We start from the raw sequence: 21,403 nt of genomic DNA, 5'->3' as shown, positions 1-21,403 counted from the left end.
AGCTGACTAGTGAGGGGGAGGATTAGAGCCTTGTGAGCCCTGTGGTTTAGATGTCTGCTGTCGTGGTTTGTTCCCCATGGAGTAGCCTCACGCAACAAGGTGGGTCCTCATGCACCTTCCGCAACAGTGCGAAGGGCCATGCCGGTCCGGGCACGGCTGTTTTATTTTCCCTAGAACTGTCCAGTGCGTGCCCTGTGTAACTCGTGCCCACATAGAAACAGTGGAGACTGCACAAGCGTGCAGAGCCTGCTTCCTCCAGTGGCCGGTGGGGCGGCACCCGGCTCTGTGCTCTCCTGAAAGCTCGCCTTTTGCAGATGTTTCAGTGAGCACCTAGAGCAGTCACTCTCGAGGAACAGAGCCTCCTCCAGTCAGCTTAAAAAGTTAGGAAAAATATCTAAGAGAAGAGGACAGATGGGTGTGGGTAATCCTGACTCCTTGTGCTGTACACCTGAAACTCACACAGCACCGTGAACAAGCTACATGCCAATAAATTAAAAAATTAATGAAGGAAAAAACCCTTTCATTCGCTGATCTGAGAAAACACTCCTACTGTCTCCTTTTTAAGATTTAGTGGAACTCAGTGAAATCCCCAAAGAGGAGGGGTTCCATGTGAGTTTGGACATTTCTCCAGCTTCTCAGGAGTGGAGGAGACACGGGTGCATACAGCCCTGTGCTCAGAGCTCACAGGGAAAGGGCCACTGCTGTGAAGCTCTGGCCGGAGAGGAGGTGCTAGGGCCCTGAGGCCCAAAGCCGCATCATGTTTCGTAGGATGTGTTTGAACTAGAAGGGACGAGGTCTTAATGGACTTCAGTGAGGTCTCACTTTCTTCAGTTCAGCCACTCAGTCGTGTCTGACTCTTTGTGACCTCATGAACCATAGCATGCCAGGCCTCCCTGTCCATCACCAACTCCCGGAGATTGCTCAAACTCATGTCCATTGAGTCGGTGATGCCATCCAGCCATCTCATCCTCTGTCATCCCCTTCTCCTCCTGCCTTCAATCTTTCCCAGTGTCAGGGTCTTTTCCAATGAGTCAGTTCTTTGCATCGGGTGGCCAAACTATTGGAGTTTCAGCTTCAGCATCAGTCCTTCCAATGAATACCCAGGACTGATCTCCTTTAGGATGGACTGGTTGGATCTCCTTGCAGTCCAAGGGGCTCTCAAGAGTCTTCTCCAACACCACAGTTCAAAAGCATCAATTCTTCGGCTCTCAGCTTTCTTCACAGTCCAACTCTCACATCCATACATGACCACTGGAAAAACCATAGCCTTGACTAGGTGGACCTTTGTTGACAAAGAAATGTCTCTGCTTTTGAATATGTTATCTAGGTTGGTCATAATTTTGCTTCCAAGGAGTAAGCGTCTTTTAATTTCATGGCTGCAGTCATCATCTGCAGTGATTCTGGAGCCCAGAAAAATAAAATCAGCCACTGTTTCCACTGTTTCTTCATCTATTTGCCATTAAGTGATGGGACCAGATGCCATGATCTTAGTTTTCTGAACGTTGAGCTTTAAGCCAACTTTTCATTCTCCTCTTTCACTTTCATCAAGAGGCTTTTTAGTTCTTCTTCACTTTCTGCCATAAGGGTGGTGTCATCTGCATATCTGAGGTTATTGATATTGCTCCCAGCAATCTTGATTCCGGCTTGTGCTTCTTCCAGCCCAGCACTTCTCATGATGTACTCTGCATAGAAGTTAGATAATTTATCAGTAAATAAAACAAGGCCTCTGTCCTCTGGAGGCTGGGGGGAAGAGTGAAAGCATCGTGATGTGCGGGCTGTGAGGCTGGTGACAGCTGACGGTGAGCAGTGTGGGATTTGTGACCTCTGAGGAAGGTGCAGCTTCGGGACCAGGCACCAGGCTTGATCACTCGGGAGCTTTTGTGTAGCAGAGTTTTATTAAAGTATCAAAAGGGACAGAGAGAGCTTCTGACCCAGACATCAGAGGCGGGGGATGGAGAGTGGCCCCTCACTAGTGTTAGCAAGGGAGTTATATACTTTTTAATTAATTATTACAGTAAATCAAAAGAATGTCTCAAGTTTGTGAAAATTTCACCAGACCCACTCCCACAATTTACATTTTAGGATAACAGGCTTAGAACTTAACACTAGAAAGATCCTACCAGACCCACTCCCATAATATACATTCTAAGATATCAGGATTAGTCAGAAGGTTTTCAGGAAGGAGAAACTGTCCTCAAGCAGGATGCACTGTCACTGAGTTGTTTCTTGTGTAATCACCAGTTTCAGACTTAAAGAAAAAAATGTTTTATGTGACTAAGACTAAGGAATGTAGAGAAAAAAAAAGATGTCTGTCCTTTCCTCCTCCTTGAGAATTCCAGACTCCTATCTCCTCCTCAGCTGGTTTTAGAAAAGGCAGAGGAACCAGAGATCAAATTGCCAACATCCGCTGGATCATGGAAAAAGCAAGAGAGTTCCCGAAAAACATCTATTTCTGCTTTATTGACTATGCCAAAGCCTTTGACTGTGTGGATCACAATAAACTGTGGAAAATTCTGAAAGAGATGGGAATACCAGACCTTCTGATCTGCCTCTTGAGAAATCTGTATGCAGATCAGGAAGCAACAGTTAGAACTGGACATGGAACAACAGACTGGTTCCAAATAGGAAAAGGAGGACGTCAAGGCTGTATATTGTCATCCTGCTTATTTAACTTATATGCAGAGTACATCATGAGAAATGCTGGACTGGAAGAAACACAAGCTGGAATCAAGATTGCCAGGAGAAATATCAATAACCTCAGATATGCAGCTGACACCACCCTTATGGCAGAAAGTGAAGAGGAACTCAAAAGCCTCTTGATGAAAGTGAAAGTGGAGAGTGAAAAAGTTGGCTTAAAGCTCAACGTTCAGAAGACAAAGATCATGGCGTCCGGTCCCATCACTTCATGGGAAATAGATGGGGAAACAGTGGAAACAGTATCAGACTTTATTTTTTGGGCTCCAAAATCACTGCAGATGGTGACTGCAGCCATGAAATTAAAAGACGCTTACTCCTTGGAAGGAAAGTTATGACCAACCTAGATAGCATATTCAAAAGCAGAGACATTACTTTGCCAACAAAGGTTCGTCTAGTCAAGGCTATGGTTTTTCCAGTGGTCCTGTATGGATGTGAGAGTTGGACTGTGAAGAAGGCTGAGTGCTGAAGAATTGATGCTTTTGAACTGTGGTGTTGGAGAAGACTCTTGAGAGTCCCTTGGACCGCAAGGAGATCCAAGCAGTCCATTCTGAAGGAGATCAGCCCTGGAATTTCTTTGGAAGGAATGATGCTAAAGCTGAAACTCCAGTACTTTGGCCACCTCATGTGAAGAGTTGACTCACTGGAAAAGACTCTGGTGCTGGGAGGGATTGGGGGCAGGAGGAGAAGGGGACGACAGAGGATGAGATGGCTGGATGGCATCACTGACTCGATGGACGTGAGTCTGAGTGAACTCTGGGAGTTGTGATGGACAGGGAGGCCTGGTGTGCTGCGATTCATGGGGTCGTAAAGAGTCGGACATGACTGAGCGACTGATCTGATCTGATCTCCTCCTCAAGAAACCCAGACCCCTTTTTCCTCCTCTTTGGGGACCCTGGACTTCTTGTCAACCTGCCTAGGGATTGCCTCCCTCACTAGTTGTGGGTGCTCTAGAAGGAGCACCATGTGGGACTTGCAGGACTGGCCCTGAGCTTAGAGTTCTGCTGGAAGCAGCCGCGTCTCCCGCTGTGTCCCTGAGAGGCGCATGTGATCTCAGGCATGTGCCTGGCTCAGTGTTCACCACTGCTCCCTCCAACCCCCCAGGGCCGCCTCCTCTTGGTGTCCATGGGACGTGTTTCCATGGTGATGTGTGTGTTGGTCAGCTCTTCCTGCCCCCGCGTCCACACGTTCTCCATATCCTGCCGCTGGGGAGCGTACCCAGGTCACAGGTGTAACTCGCACCGTCCCCACACGCTTCCTCCCGGGACCCACATCTCCACCTGCTGCCTGACTGGTAGCTGCGCCTCCCAGCTCAGCTCCCTGAAGTGACCAGTGCTGTGGGCGCCACAGCTGAGCATGAAGAAGAAAATACTAGAGCTTTGGGCTACGCTTCAGTTAGAAGATGGCAGAGGAAGGCTTGTAGGTGGCTCCTGTGTGGACCAACCCCAGTGCCCCCACTGAGCGGGTGGGCATGTGAGGGCCTGGGGCCCACGTGGACCGGCACCAGTGCCCCCGCTGAGCGGGTGGACACATGAGGGCCTGGCACCCACGCGCCTCTCCTCCAGCACACGGCCACAGGCACAGGAGTTCACTGCCAGTCGGCGTGACGTATCTCGTCTTAACTAAGTTATACTTAAAAAACGGACTCATGGTTTAAATGGATTCCTGCCAAGAAACAGCTCTTTAAGGTGACTTTAATGGGGCCAGCAGGGCTGAGAACCAGGTCAAGGTTGAGCTGCTGCCTGGATCCATGGTGATGTGAGGAAGTTGTATGTCAACTTCATTTCTTCACATAAAATTGCATTCAGAAAATACTGCACAGACAGTTGTACTGGCCCATAAAGTGAACAGAAGCATTTTAATCTTTAAGAAGTTATCTGTTCAGCTTTTTTGGTAGTTCACCTTTTATTTTCTAACCAAAACCTTAACTCTAATGTTGTGAGTGGGATCAAGAAAGTTGGGGGCAGAGAGGACTCGGGAGGTTAGAGCAAACACACACACATCCTCACACACCCACACCCCCGTCACACTCACACCCACACGCCCGTCACACACCCACACCCCCATCACACACACACACACACCCCCATCACACTCAGAGCCACACCCCGTCACACACACAGCCACACCCCCGTCACACACACACACCCGTCACAAACACACACCCCCGTCACACACACACGCACACCCCATCACACTCACACCCACACCATCACACACACACACACACATCCCCATCACACACAGTCACACCCCCGTCACACAAACACCCACACCCCCGTCACACACACACACACCCGTCACACTCACACCAACACCCCGCCACACTCACACCCACACCCCCGCCACACTCACACCACACCCCCGTCACACACCCACCCACATCCCCATCACACAGTGACACCCCTGTCGCACACACCTGTCACTCATACCCACACCCCCATCACACTCATACCCACATCCTTGTCACACACACACCCACACCCGTCACACGCCCGCACCCCCATCACACTCACACCCACACCCCTGTCACACGCCCACACCCCCATCACACGCCAACACCCCCATCACACACATACCCCCATCACACACCCACACGCCTATCACACTCACACCCACACCCCCATCACACACACTGACATCCCTGTCACACACACACCTGTCACACACCCCCGTCACACTCACACCCACATCCCTGTCACACGCACCCACACCCCCGTCACACCCCACACCCCTGTCACACACACACACCTCCCACACATACCCATGGGTGGGGAGAGCTGAGATGAACAGCTGTGGATTTTGAGCAAAGACGCTGAATCCTGTAACATCGTCACCATGAACGTCACGTTAATGTGATTTTTATGTGTGTGTTAAAGGGATTCTAGCAAATGTTTATGATTCTTAGGGCAAGAAAGAAGTTCAGTACTTGGGGCACTTGAATTAACATGAAACGCTGACAGTACTAACATAACTGACCACAGTACTTATATTTTGAATTATCGCTTCCTGTCCGTATGGAGTATTCTTATTGGGTCAGTTGCTGTCCTTAGTCCCATTAACTGTGGACAAATGATGTGCAGGCCTGGCCTTTACGCATGGGTGGGGACAAGCTCACGTACAAAGCCTAACCATTAGTTTTGTACTTTTAATTTAATGGGATCATATGATAGAAATCGGAGAAGGCAATGGCACCCTACTCCAGTACTCTTGCCTGGAAAATCCCATGGACAGAGGAGCCTGGTGGGCTACAGTCCACGGGGTCGCAAAGACTTGGACACGACTGAGTGACCAAGCCCAGAAGGAAGCTAAGGGCATCTGGACTTGGGAAAAAAAAAAGGGGAGAAGGAATAGGAAAAGGACTATTTATGAGGAAAACATCTTTTGGTTTTAGGGAACGGTTTGAAGGATCAGTCTGAGCTGACAGCTGCCCTTCAGTCTTCATAGTTTTCACATAGGAAGAGTCCCCTTGCTTCTCGGTTCCCACGTTACTGAACCAGGTCCCAGGGTTGGAAGTTTCAGAAAGATTTATTTTTAGCTCAGTGTAACAAAGAACTTCCAAATTGCCAAATAAGTGGATCCTTTCTGCTGATGAAAGTGTCTTAAAAAGAGTACATTTTGTTCAAAAGTGTCCCGCTGTTCTAGGCAGAGAGGGCTCACTTGGAGAGGCTGTGGGGCCCCGTGTGGGTGAGTGGTTCCCAGCCAGCAGGCCTGCCCTGCCCTGTGCTTTTCCCTTGCAGATGTCTTATTGTGGAGAAGGTCAAGCATCTGTTCCGTGCATAGTGGATCTCCACATCCTCCCGTTTTCAACAGTTAAAACTCATCTTGTTTCAGCCCCCGACCCCAGCATACTCTCCATTTATCACGAAGGACGCCTCTGGCAGGGTGTGCCTCAGCTGTGACTACCTCACCACGCAGTAATATCCTCAGGAGATAAGGACTCTTGGCCGTGAGTTCAGCCCCATGCTTTGTTGAGGTGTGATTACACACCCTGGCCACGTCTTGACCCACAGTCAGATCCGTCCACTCTTCTGCTAGCTCCTCCCACCTTCTTGCAGACCCCGTTCTCCCTCCTGGACCACGCCCCTCTTTGCCCCTTCTCACCGGTGGCCAGACATGTCCCTGAAACGGACCAGCGGGTGTCACCCTCCTGCCTGCCCCACGCCCTCCTGGGACGGTGCCTACCTCTGCCGGAGGGGACGGGGTCCTGCGAGGCCCCGCGCCCACCTGAGGCCTGTGCTGCAGGACCCTCCTCCTCGCCCAGGGTCCACCCCTGCAGGCATGTCTCACTCCCCAGATGTCTCTGTTCGACTCAGAGCTGTTCTGCTTCAGGATTTGTGCCCTGCTTTTCTCCCCGACTTCCCTGGTGGTTCAGACGGTAAAGCATCTGCCGGCAATGTGGGAGACCCGGATTCGAACCCTGGGTGGGGAAGATCCCTTGGAGAAGGAAATGGCACCCCACTCCAGTACTATTGCCTGGAGAATCCCATGGACGGAGGAGCCTGGTGAGCTACAGTCCATGGGGCCGCAAAGAGTCTGACACGACTGAGCGACTTCACTTTCACTTTCTCCCCGACTATAGTGGTTTCCCTGAATTTGCCATCAACAGCTTCTTGTCTCGAGGACCCCAGTTCCCCGGTTACACCTGCAGAGAGCCCTCCTCCAACCGCCGACCCGGAGCCCTGGCCCTCGGCCTCGGTCCTGTTACTATTTCACAGTCTGCGCTCATGTCCACGCTCTTCCTGGCTGCCCCTCTGCATGGAATCCAAGCCACACGGAGGACGGGGGCTGTGCCTCGCCTGCCTCGTGTAGTGGCAGGAAAACGTCGGGGCGGCTGGCCTGGGCTGAGTTTCTCTCTCAGCCACTAGGATCACGCAGGGCCGCTCGGGAGCTGAGTCTCTCTCTCAGCCACTAGGGTCACGCAGGGCCGCTCGGGAGAAAGAAGCAGGCGACCTGGACCGCTGCTGTTACCAAGGTGACCACTGCCTCCTGGTACAGAGGTTCCCGCTGTTTGCTGGGAGGACAGCCCTGACCTCTGTGGCACTTTTAGCAGGATGACTCTGGGTTAGGGCTGCGTGTCTGGTAAATCTACGCCCTGTGGATCTGCGAGCCGCGGCTCCCTAGAAAATGCCTACTGGCTGCACAACCCCCTGAGGCATGACAGGGAGGCCCTCCTCCTCCTGAGGGCCACACTGTGTGACCTGACCCTGAGTTTGCCGAGAGCTGGGGAGAGGAGGCAGGGACTGGGGGGCTGGTCAGGGCGGCTTGGCCCCCAAGTCCACTCCTTTCCCGCCTCCTGAGGGCCACACCCTTGACATCCGTAGTGAAGCCTGGGCCCAGGGGAGAGCCCCGATTCGTGGGTGCAGTTTAGACATCAGATCAATGTCTTGACTCCACTCCTTGGTGTCCAGAACCCCCTGCACGGCTTGTCTCGGGAGCATGATGAATCCTTGCTGTCTGATGCATGCCATTAAACATCTTGGGGCAGTCAGCTGGAATTGAAAGAACAGTCTTTTCTGTAGCATTTTCCTTCATTTTTAAGCAATCTCTGTCACCTGTGTTATTAGTTCTATACTTAAAATAGGATATAGTGTTAGTTGCTCATTCGTGTCTGACTCTTTGTGACCCCGTGGACTGTACCCTGCCAGGCTCCTCTGTCCACGGGATTCTCCAGGCCAGAATACTGAAGTGGGTTGCCATTCCCTTCTCCAGGGGATCTTCCTGACCCAGGGATCAAACCCAGGTCTTCTGCATTGCAGGCCTATTCTTTACCATCTGAGCCACAAGGGGAGCCCACTTCAACCGGATACTCTGATATAAAGAAACATACCCAGATCAATAGTGACCATGGCTAGAGCCAAGGGGCTTCTGTGCAGGTGTGAGCAGGGTCACGGCGAACATGGACGCTTGAGAGGGTGATTGGGGCCTGGCTGCCCTGGTGTCCCCTGGAACACACAGCAGGTGTGGTCCTGATGCAGGACTCAGGAGAATCTTCCAAGAGAAGAATCCTCGTCCACACTCATTTGAACTGTTGGTGCAGGCTTCGCTTTCACTCTTTTGAATCTGTTTTTGTAACTGGCACACAAAGATGCTCTAATATTTTCCAGAGATGAAGGCTCGCAGGCATGCTGGCAACCTCAATGCACTTCTGTCAAGTGACCCCTCCTTGTGTGCGGTCGTTGGTCTCGACTCCTCAGCCGAAAGTGCACGGGGAAGGTGTTGGGTTAAATGGAGACAGATCTGGAATTTTGCTGCTGTTTCCTGCTGGAAGCAACTATGCCGATGTGGATGTGTTGGGCATGAAAACTGAACAATAGTTGCTTCTATTTATCAGCAGCAATTCACTCTGTATAGAAAGCTGCCTTCTCCGGACCACATCTTGGCCTCCCTACTGCTGTTTCCTTGCTTGCCAAGTTCTGTGTTATACAGACTTCAAGAAAGATGGAAATTTCTCAAGTGTGGGTGGTCTTGTTTCAGGCAGATAGAACATTGTTAAATTATTACCCTACAGTTTAAAACCAGAGCGCAGTTGTTTTAAGCTACGTTAAACACATCTGGATAACAGTTAATAAGTCTCACTTCAAGGATAAGGTGAACTACTGGGAAATATCGTGTTGCTTTTAAATTTTGCCTTTGCTCTCCGTGATTTACGTTAGATTATAAAAGAAAGGAAGAAAAAAGAACTTCTGATGGATGAGTCTGTTTTTCCCCTGTTGCTGAATTTAAGAATTTGAAATAGTTCATGGTCTCCTGTATGATTCTCATGCTTTTAGTTGTTAGACCCAAGGAAATCTAATTTTAAGTAAAACAATCTTTGAGCTTTAAAGAAAATATAAAGAAAAGAGCATGGTGGTGGTGGTTTAGTTGCTCAGTCGTGTCCGACTCTTTGTGACCCCATGGACTGTAGCCCACCAGACTCCTCTGTTCATGGGATTCTCCAGGCCAGAATACTGGAGTGGGTAGCCTTTCCCTTCTCCAGGGGATCTTCCCAACCCAGGGATTGAACCAGGTCTCCCACATTGCAGGTGGATTCTTTACCAGCTGAGCCCCTAGGGAAGCCCAAGAATACTGGAGTGGGCAGCCTATCCGTTCTCCAGGGGAACTTCCCAACACAGGAATCGAACTGGGGTCTCCTGCATTGCAGGTGAGTTCTTTACCACTGAGCCACCTGGGAAGCCCATGAGAAGGGTACTTGGGCACTGAAGCATCCGTCATGCTTGGCATGCAGGAGACCTGGGCTCAGACTTCCGTTCTGAACAGAGTTGATTTGCCTCACCTCAAGCTCTCCACCACTGATGGGAGTGCGTTAGTGACAGTCCCCCCAGGTGTGGCGTTCCATTTGTAGCCTAAAGAAAAAAGGTGATCTATTGAAAATTATAGAGCTAGTCCATAGCAGAACACATGTTCTAGGGGTCTCTAGAGTCCCAGATGGATGTTCCCACAGTGTGGTAGCCTTTCAGTGTGATCTAGAATTTCACCTGTGTATGATTAGCTATCTTAATTTTTAGGTGAGTCATCTCATAAAATTACACTTTAAATTGTGTATCCAAATGTTAGAATACATGAAATTATCAAGGGTTGAACTTATGATAAGAGCTAAAACTGATGAAGAAAAAGGAGAGAAGACTCAAATTACTGAAATCAGAAGTGGAAGTGGAGACATCTCTGCCTGCCTTACAATGAGCTGCTGTATCCCAGTAATGTACATACCTTGGTTGAAATGGAAACATTCCTAGAAAAGTACAAATTAGTGAAACTGACTCAAGAATAAATAGAAAATTTTAGTAGATTTATAACAAGATTAAATAATAATAATAATTTAAAAACTTTCCACAAAGCAAATCCAGGACAAGATGGCTTCACTGGTAACTCCTACCAAACATTTAAAGAAGCATTAATACCACTTCTTCGCAAAATCTTCCAAGAAATTACAGGAAACACAGCATAACTCATTCAAGGAGATCAGTATTACTCTGATTTAAAAAAAATCAAAAGAACAGAAAACTAAGACCAATATCTGTTATGAATATAGACACAAAAATTCTCAACAAATTACTAGCAAATCAACCCAGAAAAATATATTAAAGATTACACACCATTAGCGATAGAGATTTATCCCAGGAATGCAAGGTTGGCTTAATAAAAAAGTAAATTAATGTACCATAATACATTGTGTCAATAAAGAAAATGTGTGATCATCTCAGTAGGCACAGAAAAATCATTTGACAAAATGTAATAGCTATTAATGAAAGATTTAAACAATAGAACTTCAAAACGATGGACATCCATCTAGGAAAAGCTCACAGCTAGCATCATTGTTAGTTCCCAAAGATTGGATACTTTCCCCCTAAGCTTAGGAAAGATGTAAGGCTGCCCACTCTACGACTTGTGTTCACGTTTGTCTTCAAGGACGTGGATATATCCTGCCCAGGAGGTTCCAGTAGGGCAGTTAGACAGGAAACACAAGCTTGTGCACGTGAACAGTCACATCCTGAGAATCATCGCCAGCTGGTGATCCATTACCGGTACTTCGGGAGTGTCACTGTAACAGATGGAACCCAAGGTCTCTTCTGCCCACATGGCTTTATGAACACTCTTTCCTCTGGGATACCCAGGTGTGGAATCTAAGCACACACCATTTGCTTCTGGCTTTTCTGTCTTTGAACATGGGAGCCTGCCGTCTATAGGAAACCCTTGGACTCCACTTGGCATCACTCTCTTAAGGACCTTTCTCTGGATGTAGGCGCATTCTCCACTAGTTCAGCCACAGCCGTTGCTCCTGAATGCGGATCTGAAACTCACGTGTGTCTGTCACTTGCTTCTCTGGCCTCTGATGTTTTCCTCCAAAAGTCTGCCCAGCATGCTGAATCCCGCACCCTTCTGCAAGCTGTGCTCTCACGCGGCCATGCCCCCTGCCCGGGCCAGCTCTTCTTTCTGGAAAAGTTCTCTCCACTTGTCTCCCTCCTCTAATTCTTACTTGTCCTTCAAGACCCAGCCTCCCCAAAGTGTCCGCCCCTGGGTGGGCATCATGCCCTGTCTCCTTTAAAGGCCTGTGCACTTCCGCTCCTGATTCTGTCCCATGCTGTCATCTCCTGTGAACTCTGCAGCCCCAGACTCTAGCATGTCATTTGGCAGAAACCACAGGTGCTCAAAAACATGTGCTGAATTGGTATTAACAGTTAGACGGCCCAGTGGTGACACAGATCCAGCGACGACTCTCCTTCAAGGCGAACCTTCATCCTTGACGTCTATTTTTCCTGATGCTTCCTGGTCCTGGGGGCCCAGGTTGAGGGCATTGTCAGAAGCAAGAGCCTCAAATTCTCATTTTAGTTAAACTGTAAAAAGCACATACTCTATTCATTTACCTCGACAGAAACACATTTGTCACATCACAAACTGGAAACATGTAAAGCTGCGAGTTTCATATGATGAGAGTTTAACAAAATTTAAAGGTAATTGAGTAATTACTGTGCAAGCTTGGGTGTTCGGCTGAAGGGTTGGCCATGGACTTAAATCCTCAGTTCATGAAAATAGGAATAAAAATAGGAAAATAGGTCAGACTTGGTGATGAGCACTGCTCCCAGCTGCTGCTGACGTCTCCTGTGACGCCTGCACTGAGGCTGTGACCCTCGGGCAGGGCTGCAGCCCCTGAGCAGGGCGCTGGGGGCCTGCCTCCCGGGCTTCAGGGGCAACGCGAGACCTGAAAGGTGGACGGTTCCCCAAGGTGGGGAAGGTCTGCAGAAGGCGCTTAACAGCGAGGAAACGTGACAGGTCCTTCAGGGAAGACAGGCCAGAGTCGTGGCTGAGCAAGTGCACGGGCGCGTGGTGCCGCGGGCTGGGGCCGCACGGGGGGCGGAGAGCATCCCTGGTGCGTCTCCGCAGCTCGGAGCTGACGTGGGATCTTACTCTGTTTCTGTTAGAACCGAGACTTCCTGTAGAACCAAGGGCTTCACGACGTGGTGTGTTACGTGCTTGTCTTCCTGCTAAACTTTAACGTTGGGATGGTCTTTTTTGGTCCAAGGAGGGAAGCGGCGAAACAGGCTCGAGCAGGAAAATGTACAGAGGCTGAAGGTCACTGTTAACTGCAGGAAAAAATCACTGCTCCCTAACTCTCTTACAGAAATATGTGCAGATGAGGGTGTGGAAACTGACCCAAGGAAGCTAGCAGCAGCCCCCTTGTATTGAAACAGGAAAGAGAATGTAATTTTATGTATCAGATGTAACCCACTCATGGATTTGTTCAATCAGAATTATCGTGTGTCATGAAGAACAGTAATGGACAGGCTGATGGATCCTTGTCGTCATTGAAACTTAATCTAGTGAAGAACACAGGCGGTAAATGTCAAAAGCCAAGATAACACTGGGCAGTGTCAGGGCCTCTGATGAAAGCAGGGGGATGAGGTGTGCATTTCAGAAGTCGTGTGTGTGTGTGTGTGTGTGTGTGTGTGTGTGTGTGTGTGCGCTACGTTTTAGGGAGGTTTGTGACATTTCTCAGAAAAGTAATTCTGTAATCATAGAATTTAGACCTGTGTCTCATAGTGTTAAATTTCACCTTTTCAGTAACTGATGTATTATTTTTATCGGATCCACAGAATAGGTGGAAGGCCTGGTAAGGGGGCAGGGGAGACGTGCCCACTGACCTCTGACCTCCCTCAGGACAGAGCTGCCCTTCACCAGCAGGGAACCCCAGGCTCACACACCCCGGAGCCAGGTCCCCACGAAAGTGACACACGAGCCACAGACTCTGCCCCCGAGTCCGGCCTGGGTTTCTGCAGCGCTGGGCCACTTCCTCCGCCCCCCCCCCCCCGCCCCGAGAAGCCACACGGGTAGGTATGTCATGAGGCCGGCGTGGGGACCGGCGTGTGTGCAGTTCACGGGGAACGAACGTACCAGTGCATCTGGATGCGGGGAACCAGGGCCCTGCGGCCGCCGGAGGCGCGGGGCCGTCGGCGGGCTGGGCCCCGAGCCTCCCGGGACGTATTTGTAGCTGTTTGTACGCGCAGCTGTTGAGCCCTGGCCACGGAAGATGGTTCGTATTATGTTTAATGGTTGTTGATCTAATATCTGGCGAGGGCGAGCTCAGCTCCTGACGGTCTGGCCTCCGCGCTCGCTCCACCGCCGCCCCCGCCCCCACTCTGCGCTCACGTCTGAGGAATGTGCCGATTGGACGGCAGTTTGAGCCCTGCTCAGCTTCTCTGTAAATGATTTATAAGCCCGACTTGAAAACTCTATCTTTAAATGAGTTGCAGTGCTGGACTTGTCCTCAACACATAGGATTCCTATTACACATAATTCTGTTATTACCAGTCATGGCACAGGGCTAACAGAGTCTGAACTATACAAATATGGCAACTTTTTTTTTGCATTCAGGGATAAGTTATTCAAGAACAGAGAATGCCAAAGGAAAAGGTATAATAACAAAATTTTCCACATACAAAGCCCGCAGACTTCATTGAAAGTGTGCTGGTGGTAGCCTCCCTGCATTAATAAGATGGGGCCCATATCAACAGGCTTTGTCCAAACTCACCACTTTGGTTTACCTACTGAAGGACATGCCAGAGTGGAATTAAAAGATGGCTCACTGCTCTGGTTTAACGAGTGTGTTTTGCCCATAATGAATAGAAGCCTCTATTCCCAGAATTTGTAGAATATGAAGTCATTTTATGAAACTTTTAACATACAGATACACAGAAATATTATGTTGGTGGAATTATTTGTTTTACCTAAGAATTGACATCAGTATACTAACGCATATATATGGAATTTAGAAAGATGGTAACAATAACCCGGTGTACGAGACAGCAAAAGAGACACTGATGTATAGAACAGTCTTATGGACTCTGTGGGAGAGGGAGAGGGTGGGAAGATTTGGGAGAATGGCATTGAAACATGTAAAATATCATGTAAGAAACGAGTTGCCAGTCCAGGTTCGATGCACAATACTGGATGCTTGGGGCTGGTGCACTGGGACGGCCCAGAGGGATGGTATGGGGAGGGAGGAGGGAGGAGGGTTCAGGATGGGGAACACGTGTATACCTGTGGCGGATTCATTTTGATATTTGGCAAAACTAATACAATTATGTAAAATTTAAAAATAAAATAAAATTAGAAAGATAAAAATAAAATAAATGCAAATGTAAAAAAAAAAAATTGACATCACCTCTTAATGCATTCCCACTTTTAAAGGAACAATATATATTATTTTGGAAAATAGAAAATAAACAGGAACTAAACAAAGTGAACAAAGAAAAGGAAAAACAGAACTCAGGATTCAGGGCTCACACCGGGGTAACCGCTGTTGGCGTGTTTTGGGTCTTTTCCATGCATGTGTGTGTGCGTACGTGAGTGTGTAACACGTGCACATGTGCACAGGAAAGTGAGACCCTGTTGCAAACACTGCCTTTCCTCTCATTTGTCTGGCGTTCAGCTTTGACGTTGGCTTCGAGTTCCCATACGTGGTACCAGGTTTCCTGTAGTCAGTCCTCGCGCACAGCTTTCGAGGTTCATTTTTATCTTTGGGTAGTTTCATCACGACGTGTCAGGTGTGGATATGTGAGTGTATTCCATGTGAAGTTTGTTGATCTGCTTGAATATGTGGCATAATGCTTTACCTCAAATTTGGGGATTCCCAGCCATTATTTCTTGAAATACTCTTTCTTCCCTCTCCTCTGGGGCTCCCAGTGTGTGTGTGTGTTGGTGTGTCTGATGGTGCCACAGGTTTCTGGGGCTCTGTCCCTTTTCCTTCGTTTCTGTTCTTCTAGTCCTTGGGCGGACACTCCGTTGTGTCCACCTTGTGTCTGTCGTGTCCTGGCTTAAAGTTGATGGCTTCTTCTGCCTATGTAAGTCGCTGTTGAGTCCCTCTGGTGGGTTTTTCATATTGGTTATTGTCCTTTTCAACATCAGAATTTCTCCTTATAATTTCTCACTCTTTATTGATATTCTCTATTTGGTGAGAGCTTATCCTCAAACTTTCCTTTAGCTTTTTAGGCATTGTTTCTTTTCCTTTTGCTTCCTGGACCTATTGAAAGTCTTTGTCTTCAAAGTCCCTGTGGGCTTCCTTGGGGACAGTTTCTCTTCGCCTCCTTTTTCCGTGAATGGGTCATTCTTCATTGTGTCCTTGCAAGACTCACACTTTTGTTTTTGTTGAGAACGGGTTCCATGAACATTATAACGTGATCCCACTAGAAACCAGAGTCTCTCCCTTTCCCAGGGTGATTCCACATGCCCTTCACGGCAGGCACCTTTATCTGTCTTTTGCTGACTTTCTGAGTGAAAATTCTGTATGTGTTGTTTGTCATTTATGGCCATTGAAGTCTCCAGCCAGTTGACCTAGTTGTCAACTAATGATTAAACAAGATTTCCTTAAATGTCTGGAAGCAAATGATTTTCCTGTCTTTGAAGAGGAGGTGTGTGTGTGTGTGTGTGTGTGTGTGTATACACATCTTCCACATGCAGCCAAGCAGCGCACAGCTCTGTCTCACCCACCCCTCCTGCACTGGGCCTCACGGTCAGCCACAGGTGGGAACTGGGTGCTTTCTGGACCTTTCCTGAGCCTGTGCACGGCCCCAGCTGAGCGCACGGCTCAATCCCCAGGACCACAGCAGAGCTGCTTCGGCTCCTACGATATCTCATTTTCCAGCCTCTTCTCTCAAGGCTTTTGGTTTGTGAACTGTTTGCTCCAAATGTCACCTGTGACCCAGGCAGCAGCAACGAACGTGTTGGCCTGTGTCAGTTCTGGACAAAGGCTACCACCCTGGATCACGCTGCCTCCGGTAGAGCAGAGGCAAGGCTTTGGAGCCGGGCTTCCAGGGAGACATCACACAGGTCAAAACAAGTGACTCAAATGCTTATGCACGAGGTCCGCTGTGCTCCGTCCAGCGCAGGAAGTGCAGGGGATTACTGTCGCGGCTACCACTGAGCGAGGGGGTGCGGAATGGGTCTGAGGTGAGTCAAACACCAGAAATCTTGTGGTTCTTACTGGGATTCAGCTGTTTTCCTGAGTAAATGCTTTTATGGTGCCTGCAACCTCTAATTAACTCTCAGACTTCTGGGGAAAAAAAAGCTAATTCTGTCCTTTCATGCCAGTTTTCCCTGTCTTTATGGAGGGACAGAAGTGCAACTTCCTTACCTCTTTGCTGTCTTCCTCTGAGTTACTCTTGTGATTTATTTCTTCAGCTGAATGTCAGAGTTATTTATTCATATGTTGGCCTTGACTTGGATTACATTTAATTCATAGATCAATTTTCAGTGAACTGAGAACCTTATAATTTTGAAGATTTCATTCAAAAACTTGATATGCTTTTCTGCTTTTGTGTCTCTTTGTAAGTTATTTAAAATATATACACTTTCACAAATTTTAAGTTTATTCTTTATTTACTTTTATTTTATTTATTTAAGATGTTTATAATTTTGTTGTTCAGTCGCTCAGTCATGTCCAACTCTTTGCGACCACATGAACTGCAGCACGTCAGGCTTCCCTGTCCTTCCCTATCATCTGGAGTTTACTCAGACTCATGCCCATTGAGTCAGTGATGCCATCCAACCATCTCATCCTCTGTCGTCCCCTTCTCCTCCTGCCTTCAATCTTCCCCAGCATCGGGGTCTTTTCCAATGAGTTGACTCTTCACATCAGGTGGCCAAAGATATATATAAGTATATAATAAATACATAAGCATATTTGTGTTTATTTTATGATACTGAAATAGTTCATGAAGTCTATTTTTCTATTATAATTCCTAAGAATATATTGTTAGCATGAAAAAAGCTGTCAATTTGCAGATGATTCTTTCACTGAATATTTTTATTCACATGGCATCCTTGATTTTTTAAGTAAATACTCTTATGGAAATAGTAATAATTTTGACACTTAATTTCCAAATGTATGCTCCTTTTTTTATTTTATTCCAGTATTTCATTAGATAACATTCCCAAGTACTGTCATATCAGTGTGGTGGTAGCAAGCATTCTTGTTTAATTAAAGCATGACATTTGGGATGTAGCAAAACTATAAAACAATAAAATTCTAACAATAGAGAAGTTTCAATAACCATGGATATGGTATATTTATGAATTTAGCAGAAATAGCTACAGAGTGTAAAAATTAAGCATGCTTTTTATTATTGGCTTGAATTTTCCCCCACTTTTTGTAAGTAGAATCTTGTTTCACTAACAGGTTTAGTTGTATTTTTATTACTTTTCTACTTTTCTTGTTATTATGAAGTATATTGAAGACATATATATAACACAGATGTGCACACCACAGTGACTTACCACTGAGCATTGTACCAATAGTTCTGTGTCCATTTCTCCAAAAATATATTTGGTATTCTAACTTTTGTGATCATCACCCCCTTGGATTTATTTTTAGCTTTAAAAACATACACCCCCCAAAACATATATATTCCTTGTTTCTAAATGTACATGACATGCAATGCATTTTCCTTTATTTTGATTTTTACAAATGAGGCTGCCTTGCCACATGTCTTTTACTACACACGTGAACAGATTTCTGCATTTATGCAACTAGGGCAGGAAGTGAACGGTCATAGGCTTGTGTTTATTTCTTTATTGTTTTGGCCATGACAAGGGGCTTGAGGATCTTGGTTCTCTGACCAGGGACTGAACCCTTACTCCCTGCAGTGAAAGTGCAGAGTCTTAACCACTGGACTGCCAGGGAAGTCCCAAACTGACTTGGGTATGATTTGCCATTTTCATTTTAACATGAATTTTAAATAATATTATTAAACTCCACAAAAGATACCTGTGGGGAATTTGCCTGGATGTGAGAGTTGGACCATAAAGAAAGCTGAGCACTGAAGTATTGATGCTTTTGAACTGTGGTGTTGGAGAAGACTCTTGAGAGTCCCTGACTGCAAGGAGATCCAACCAGTCAATTGTAAAGGAAATCAGTCCTGAATATTCATTGCAAGGACTGATGCTGAAGCTGAAACTCCAATACTTTAGCCACCTGATGTGAAGAACTGAATCATTGGAAAAGACCCTGGTGCTCCGAAAGACTGAAGGCGGGAGGAGAAGGGGTTGACAGAGGATGAAATGGTTGGATGGCATCACCGACTCAACACACATGAGTTTGAGCAAGCTCTGGGAATTGGTGATGGACAGGGAAGCCTGACGTGCTGCAGTCCATGGGGTTGCAAAGAGTTGGACACGACTGAAAGGCTGGATTGAAATTGAATTAATAGGTTAGTTGGGGATACATCTTGACAATATTAATTCTTCTGATCCAAGAACCTGCCATTCTTTTCTGTTTATTTAGATTTTATCTCAGTGTTTTATAAATTTCTGTGTAAAATGTCTTACATACTTTTTGTTAATTTTCTTTTAGGTACCTGACATTTCACATACTATTCAAAATATGTCTTTAAAAGTTTATTTTTAATATTTTTGTTCATATGTGGAAATACAGTTGATTTTTCTATATTGATTTCATATTCAGAAATCATGTTAAACATTTTATTATAAAATATATTACTAGATTCTATTCTTCAGCATCATATAATCTATGACTAATAAGAGTTTTATTTCTTATTATACATAATCTTTTAATGATGGCAGTTTTATTTCTTTAAAATCTCATCACTACATTTATCTATTGTTGTTTTCTACTACACTGGCTGAATTCTCTACTAAAATGTTGAATGTAAGTGGTGAAATCTTTCCCCCAATCTTACAGAGAAAGCTTTCAGCATTTCATCAAATTTGATGTTTGTTGTAGCTTTTTGAAATTATCATTGCTTTTAAAAATTACTCTTTGTCAAATGAAGTTCCCTTTTACTTGTTTGCTAAGAATGGATGCTAAATTATACTGTTCATGTGGTTCTCAAGGCAAGAATACTGAAGGGGTTTGCCATTCCCTTCTCCAGTGGACCACATTCTGCCAGACCTCTCCACCATGACCTGTCAGTCCTGGGTGACCCCACATGGCATGGCTTAGTTTCATTGAGTTAGACAAGCTGTGGTCCATGTGATCAGATTGGCTAGTTGTCTGTGATTGTGATTTCAGTCTGTCTGCCCTCTGATGCCCTCCCTCAGCGCCTACCATCTTACTTGGGTTTCTCTTACCTTGGACATGGGGTATCTCTTCACAGCTGCTCCAGCAAAGTGCAGCCTCTGCTCCTTACCTTGCACATGGGGTAGCTCCTCTCTGCCACTCCTGCACCATCACAGCTGCTGCTCCATGCCAAAGAATGCTCAAACTACCACACAGTTGCACTCATCTCACACGCTAGTAAAGTAATGCTCAAAATTCTCCATCCCAGGCTTCAGCAATTTGTGAACTGTGAACTTCCAGATGTTCAAGCTGGTTTTAGAAAAGGCAGAGCAACCAGAGATCAAATTGCCAACATCTGATGGATCATGGAAAAAGCAAGAGAGTTCCAGAAAACCATCTATTTCTGCTTTATTGATTATGCCAAAGCCTTTGACTGTGTGGATCACAATAAACTGTGGAAAATTCTGAAAGAGATGGGAATACCAGACCACTTGACCTGCCTCTTGAGAAACCTGTATGCAGGTCAGGAAGCAACAGTTAGAACTGGACATGGAACAACAGACTGGTTCCAAATAGGAAAAGGAGGACGTCAAGGCTGTATATTGTCACCCTGCTTATTTAACTTATATGTAGAGTACATCATGAGAAACGCTGGGCTGGATGAAGCACAAGCTGGAATCAAGATTGCCGGGAGAAATATCAATAACCTCAGATATGCAGCTGACACCACCCTAATGGCAGAAAGTGAAGAACTAAAGAGCCTCTTGATGAAAGTGAGAGAGGAGAGTGAAAAATTTGGCTTAAAGCTCAACATTCAGAAAAATAAGATTATGGCATCTGGTCCCATCACTTCATGGCAAATAGATGGGGAAACAGTGGAAACAGTGGCTGACTTTATTTTTTTGGACTCCAAAATCACTGCAGATGGTGACTGCAGCCATGAAATTAAAAGACGCTTACGCCTTGGAAGGAAAGTTATGACCAACCTAGATAGCATATTCAAAAGCAGAGACATTACTTTGTCAACAAAGGTCCGTCTATGGTTTTTCCAGTAGTTATGTATGGATGTGAGAGTTGGACTATAAAGAAAGCTGAGCACCAAAGAATTGATGCTTTTGAACTGTGGTGTTGGAGAAGACTCTTGAGAGTCCCTTGGACTGCAAGGAGATCCAACCAGTCCATCCTGAAGGCATCAGTCCTGGGTGTTGGAAGGACTGATGCTGAAGCTTAAACTCCCATATTTTGGCCACCTGATGTGAAGAGCTGACTCATTGGAAAAGACCCTGATGTTGGGAAAGATTGAAAGCCGGAGGAGAAGGGGATGGCAGAGGATGAGATGGTTGGATGGCATCACTGACTCAATGGGTATGAGTTTGAGTGAACTCCAGGACTTGGTGATGGACAGGGAGGCCTGGCGTGCTGCAGTCCATGGGGTTGCAAAGAGTCAGACACGACTGAGCGACTGAACTCAACTGAACTGATGCTAAACTAAAAAAAATATGTATTTTATTTTGGCTACACTGGGTTTTCACTGCTGTGCGTAGGCCTTCTCTCGTTGTGCAAGTGGGGCCTGCTCTTCATGGCAGCACATGGCTCCTCGTTGCAGGGCTTCTCTGCTTGTGGGGCGCAGGCTCTGGGTGTGGGCGCAGCGGTTGTGGCTTGCAGGCTCTAGAGCGTGGACTCAGTAGAGGTGGCGTT

The 21,403-nt window shown here is 46.8% G+C and overlaps 1 protein-coding gene across 7 annotated transcripts in view; it reads left to right on the top strand.

The window, feature by feature from the left end:
- The window catches only part of WDR27 (WD repeat domain 27), a 197,384-nt gene that overhangs the window by 88,951 nt on the left and 87,030 nt on the right, over positions 1 to 21,403 (top strand). The window contains exon 27 of one of the 7 annotated variants that reach the window (XM_061428592.1): positions 19,803 to 21,214. The exons of the other annotated variants lie outside the window; for them this stretch is intronic. Coding sequence (XP_061284576.1) covers positions 19,803 to 19,943 — 141 coding nt within the window. The 3' untranslated portion in view covers positions 19,944 to 21,214. Of the gene's footprint in view, positions 1 to 19,802; positions 21,215 to 21,403 lie in introns of those variants that run through there. 7 annotated transcript variants of the gene reach the window in all.

The sequence above is a fragment of the Bos javanicus genome, chromosome 9 (assembly GCF_032452875.1).
Source record: "Bos javanicus breed banteng chromosome 9, ARS-OSU_banteng_1.0, whole genome shotgun sequence".
NCBI lineage: Eukaryota > Metazoa > Chordata > Mammalia > Artiodactyla > Bovidae > Bos > Bos javanicus.
This window is presented reverse-complemented; position numbering and strand designations above follow the sequence as displayed.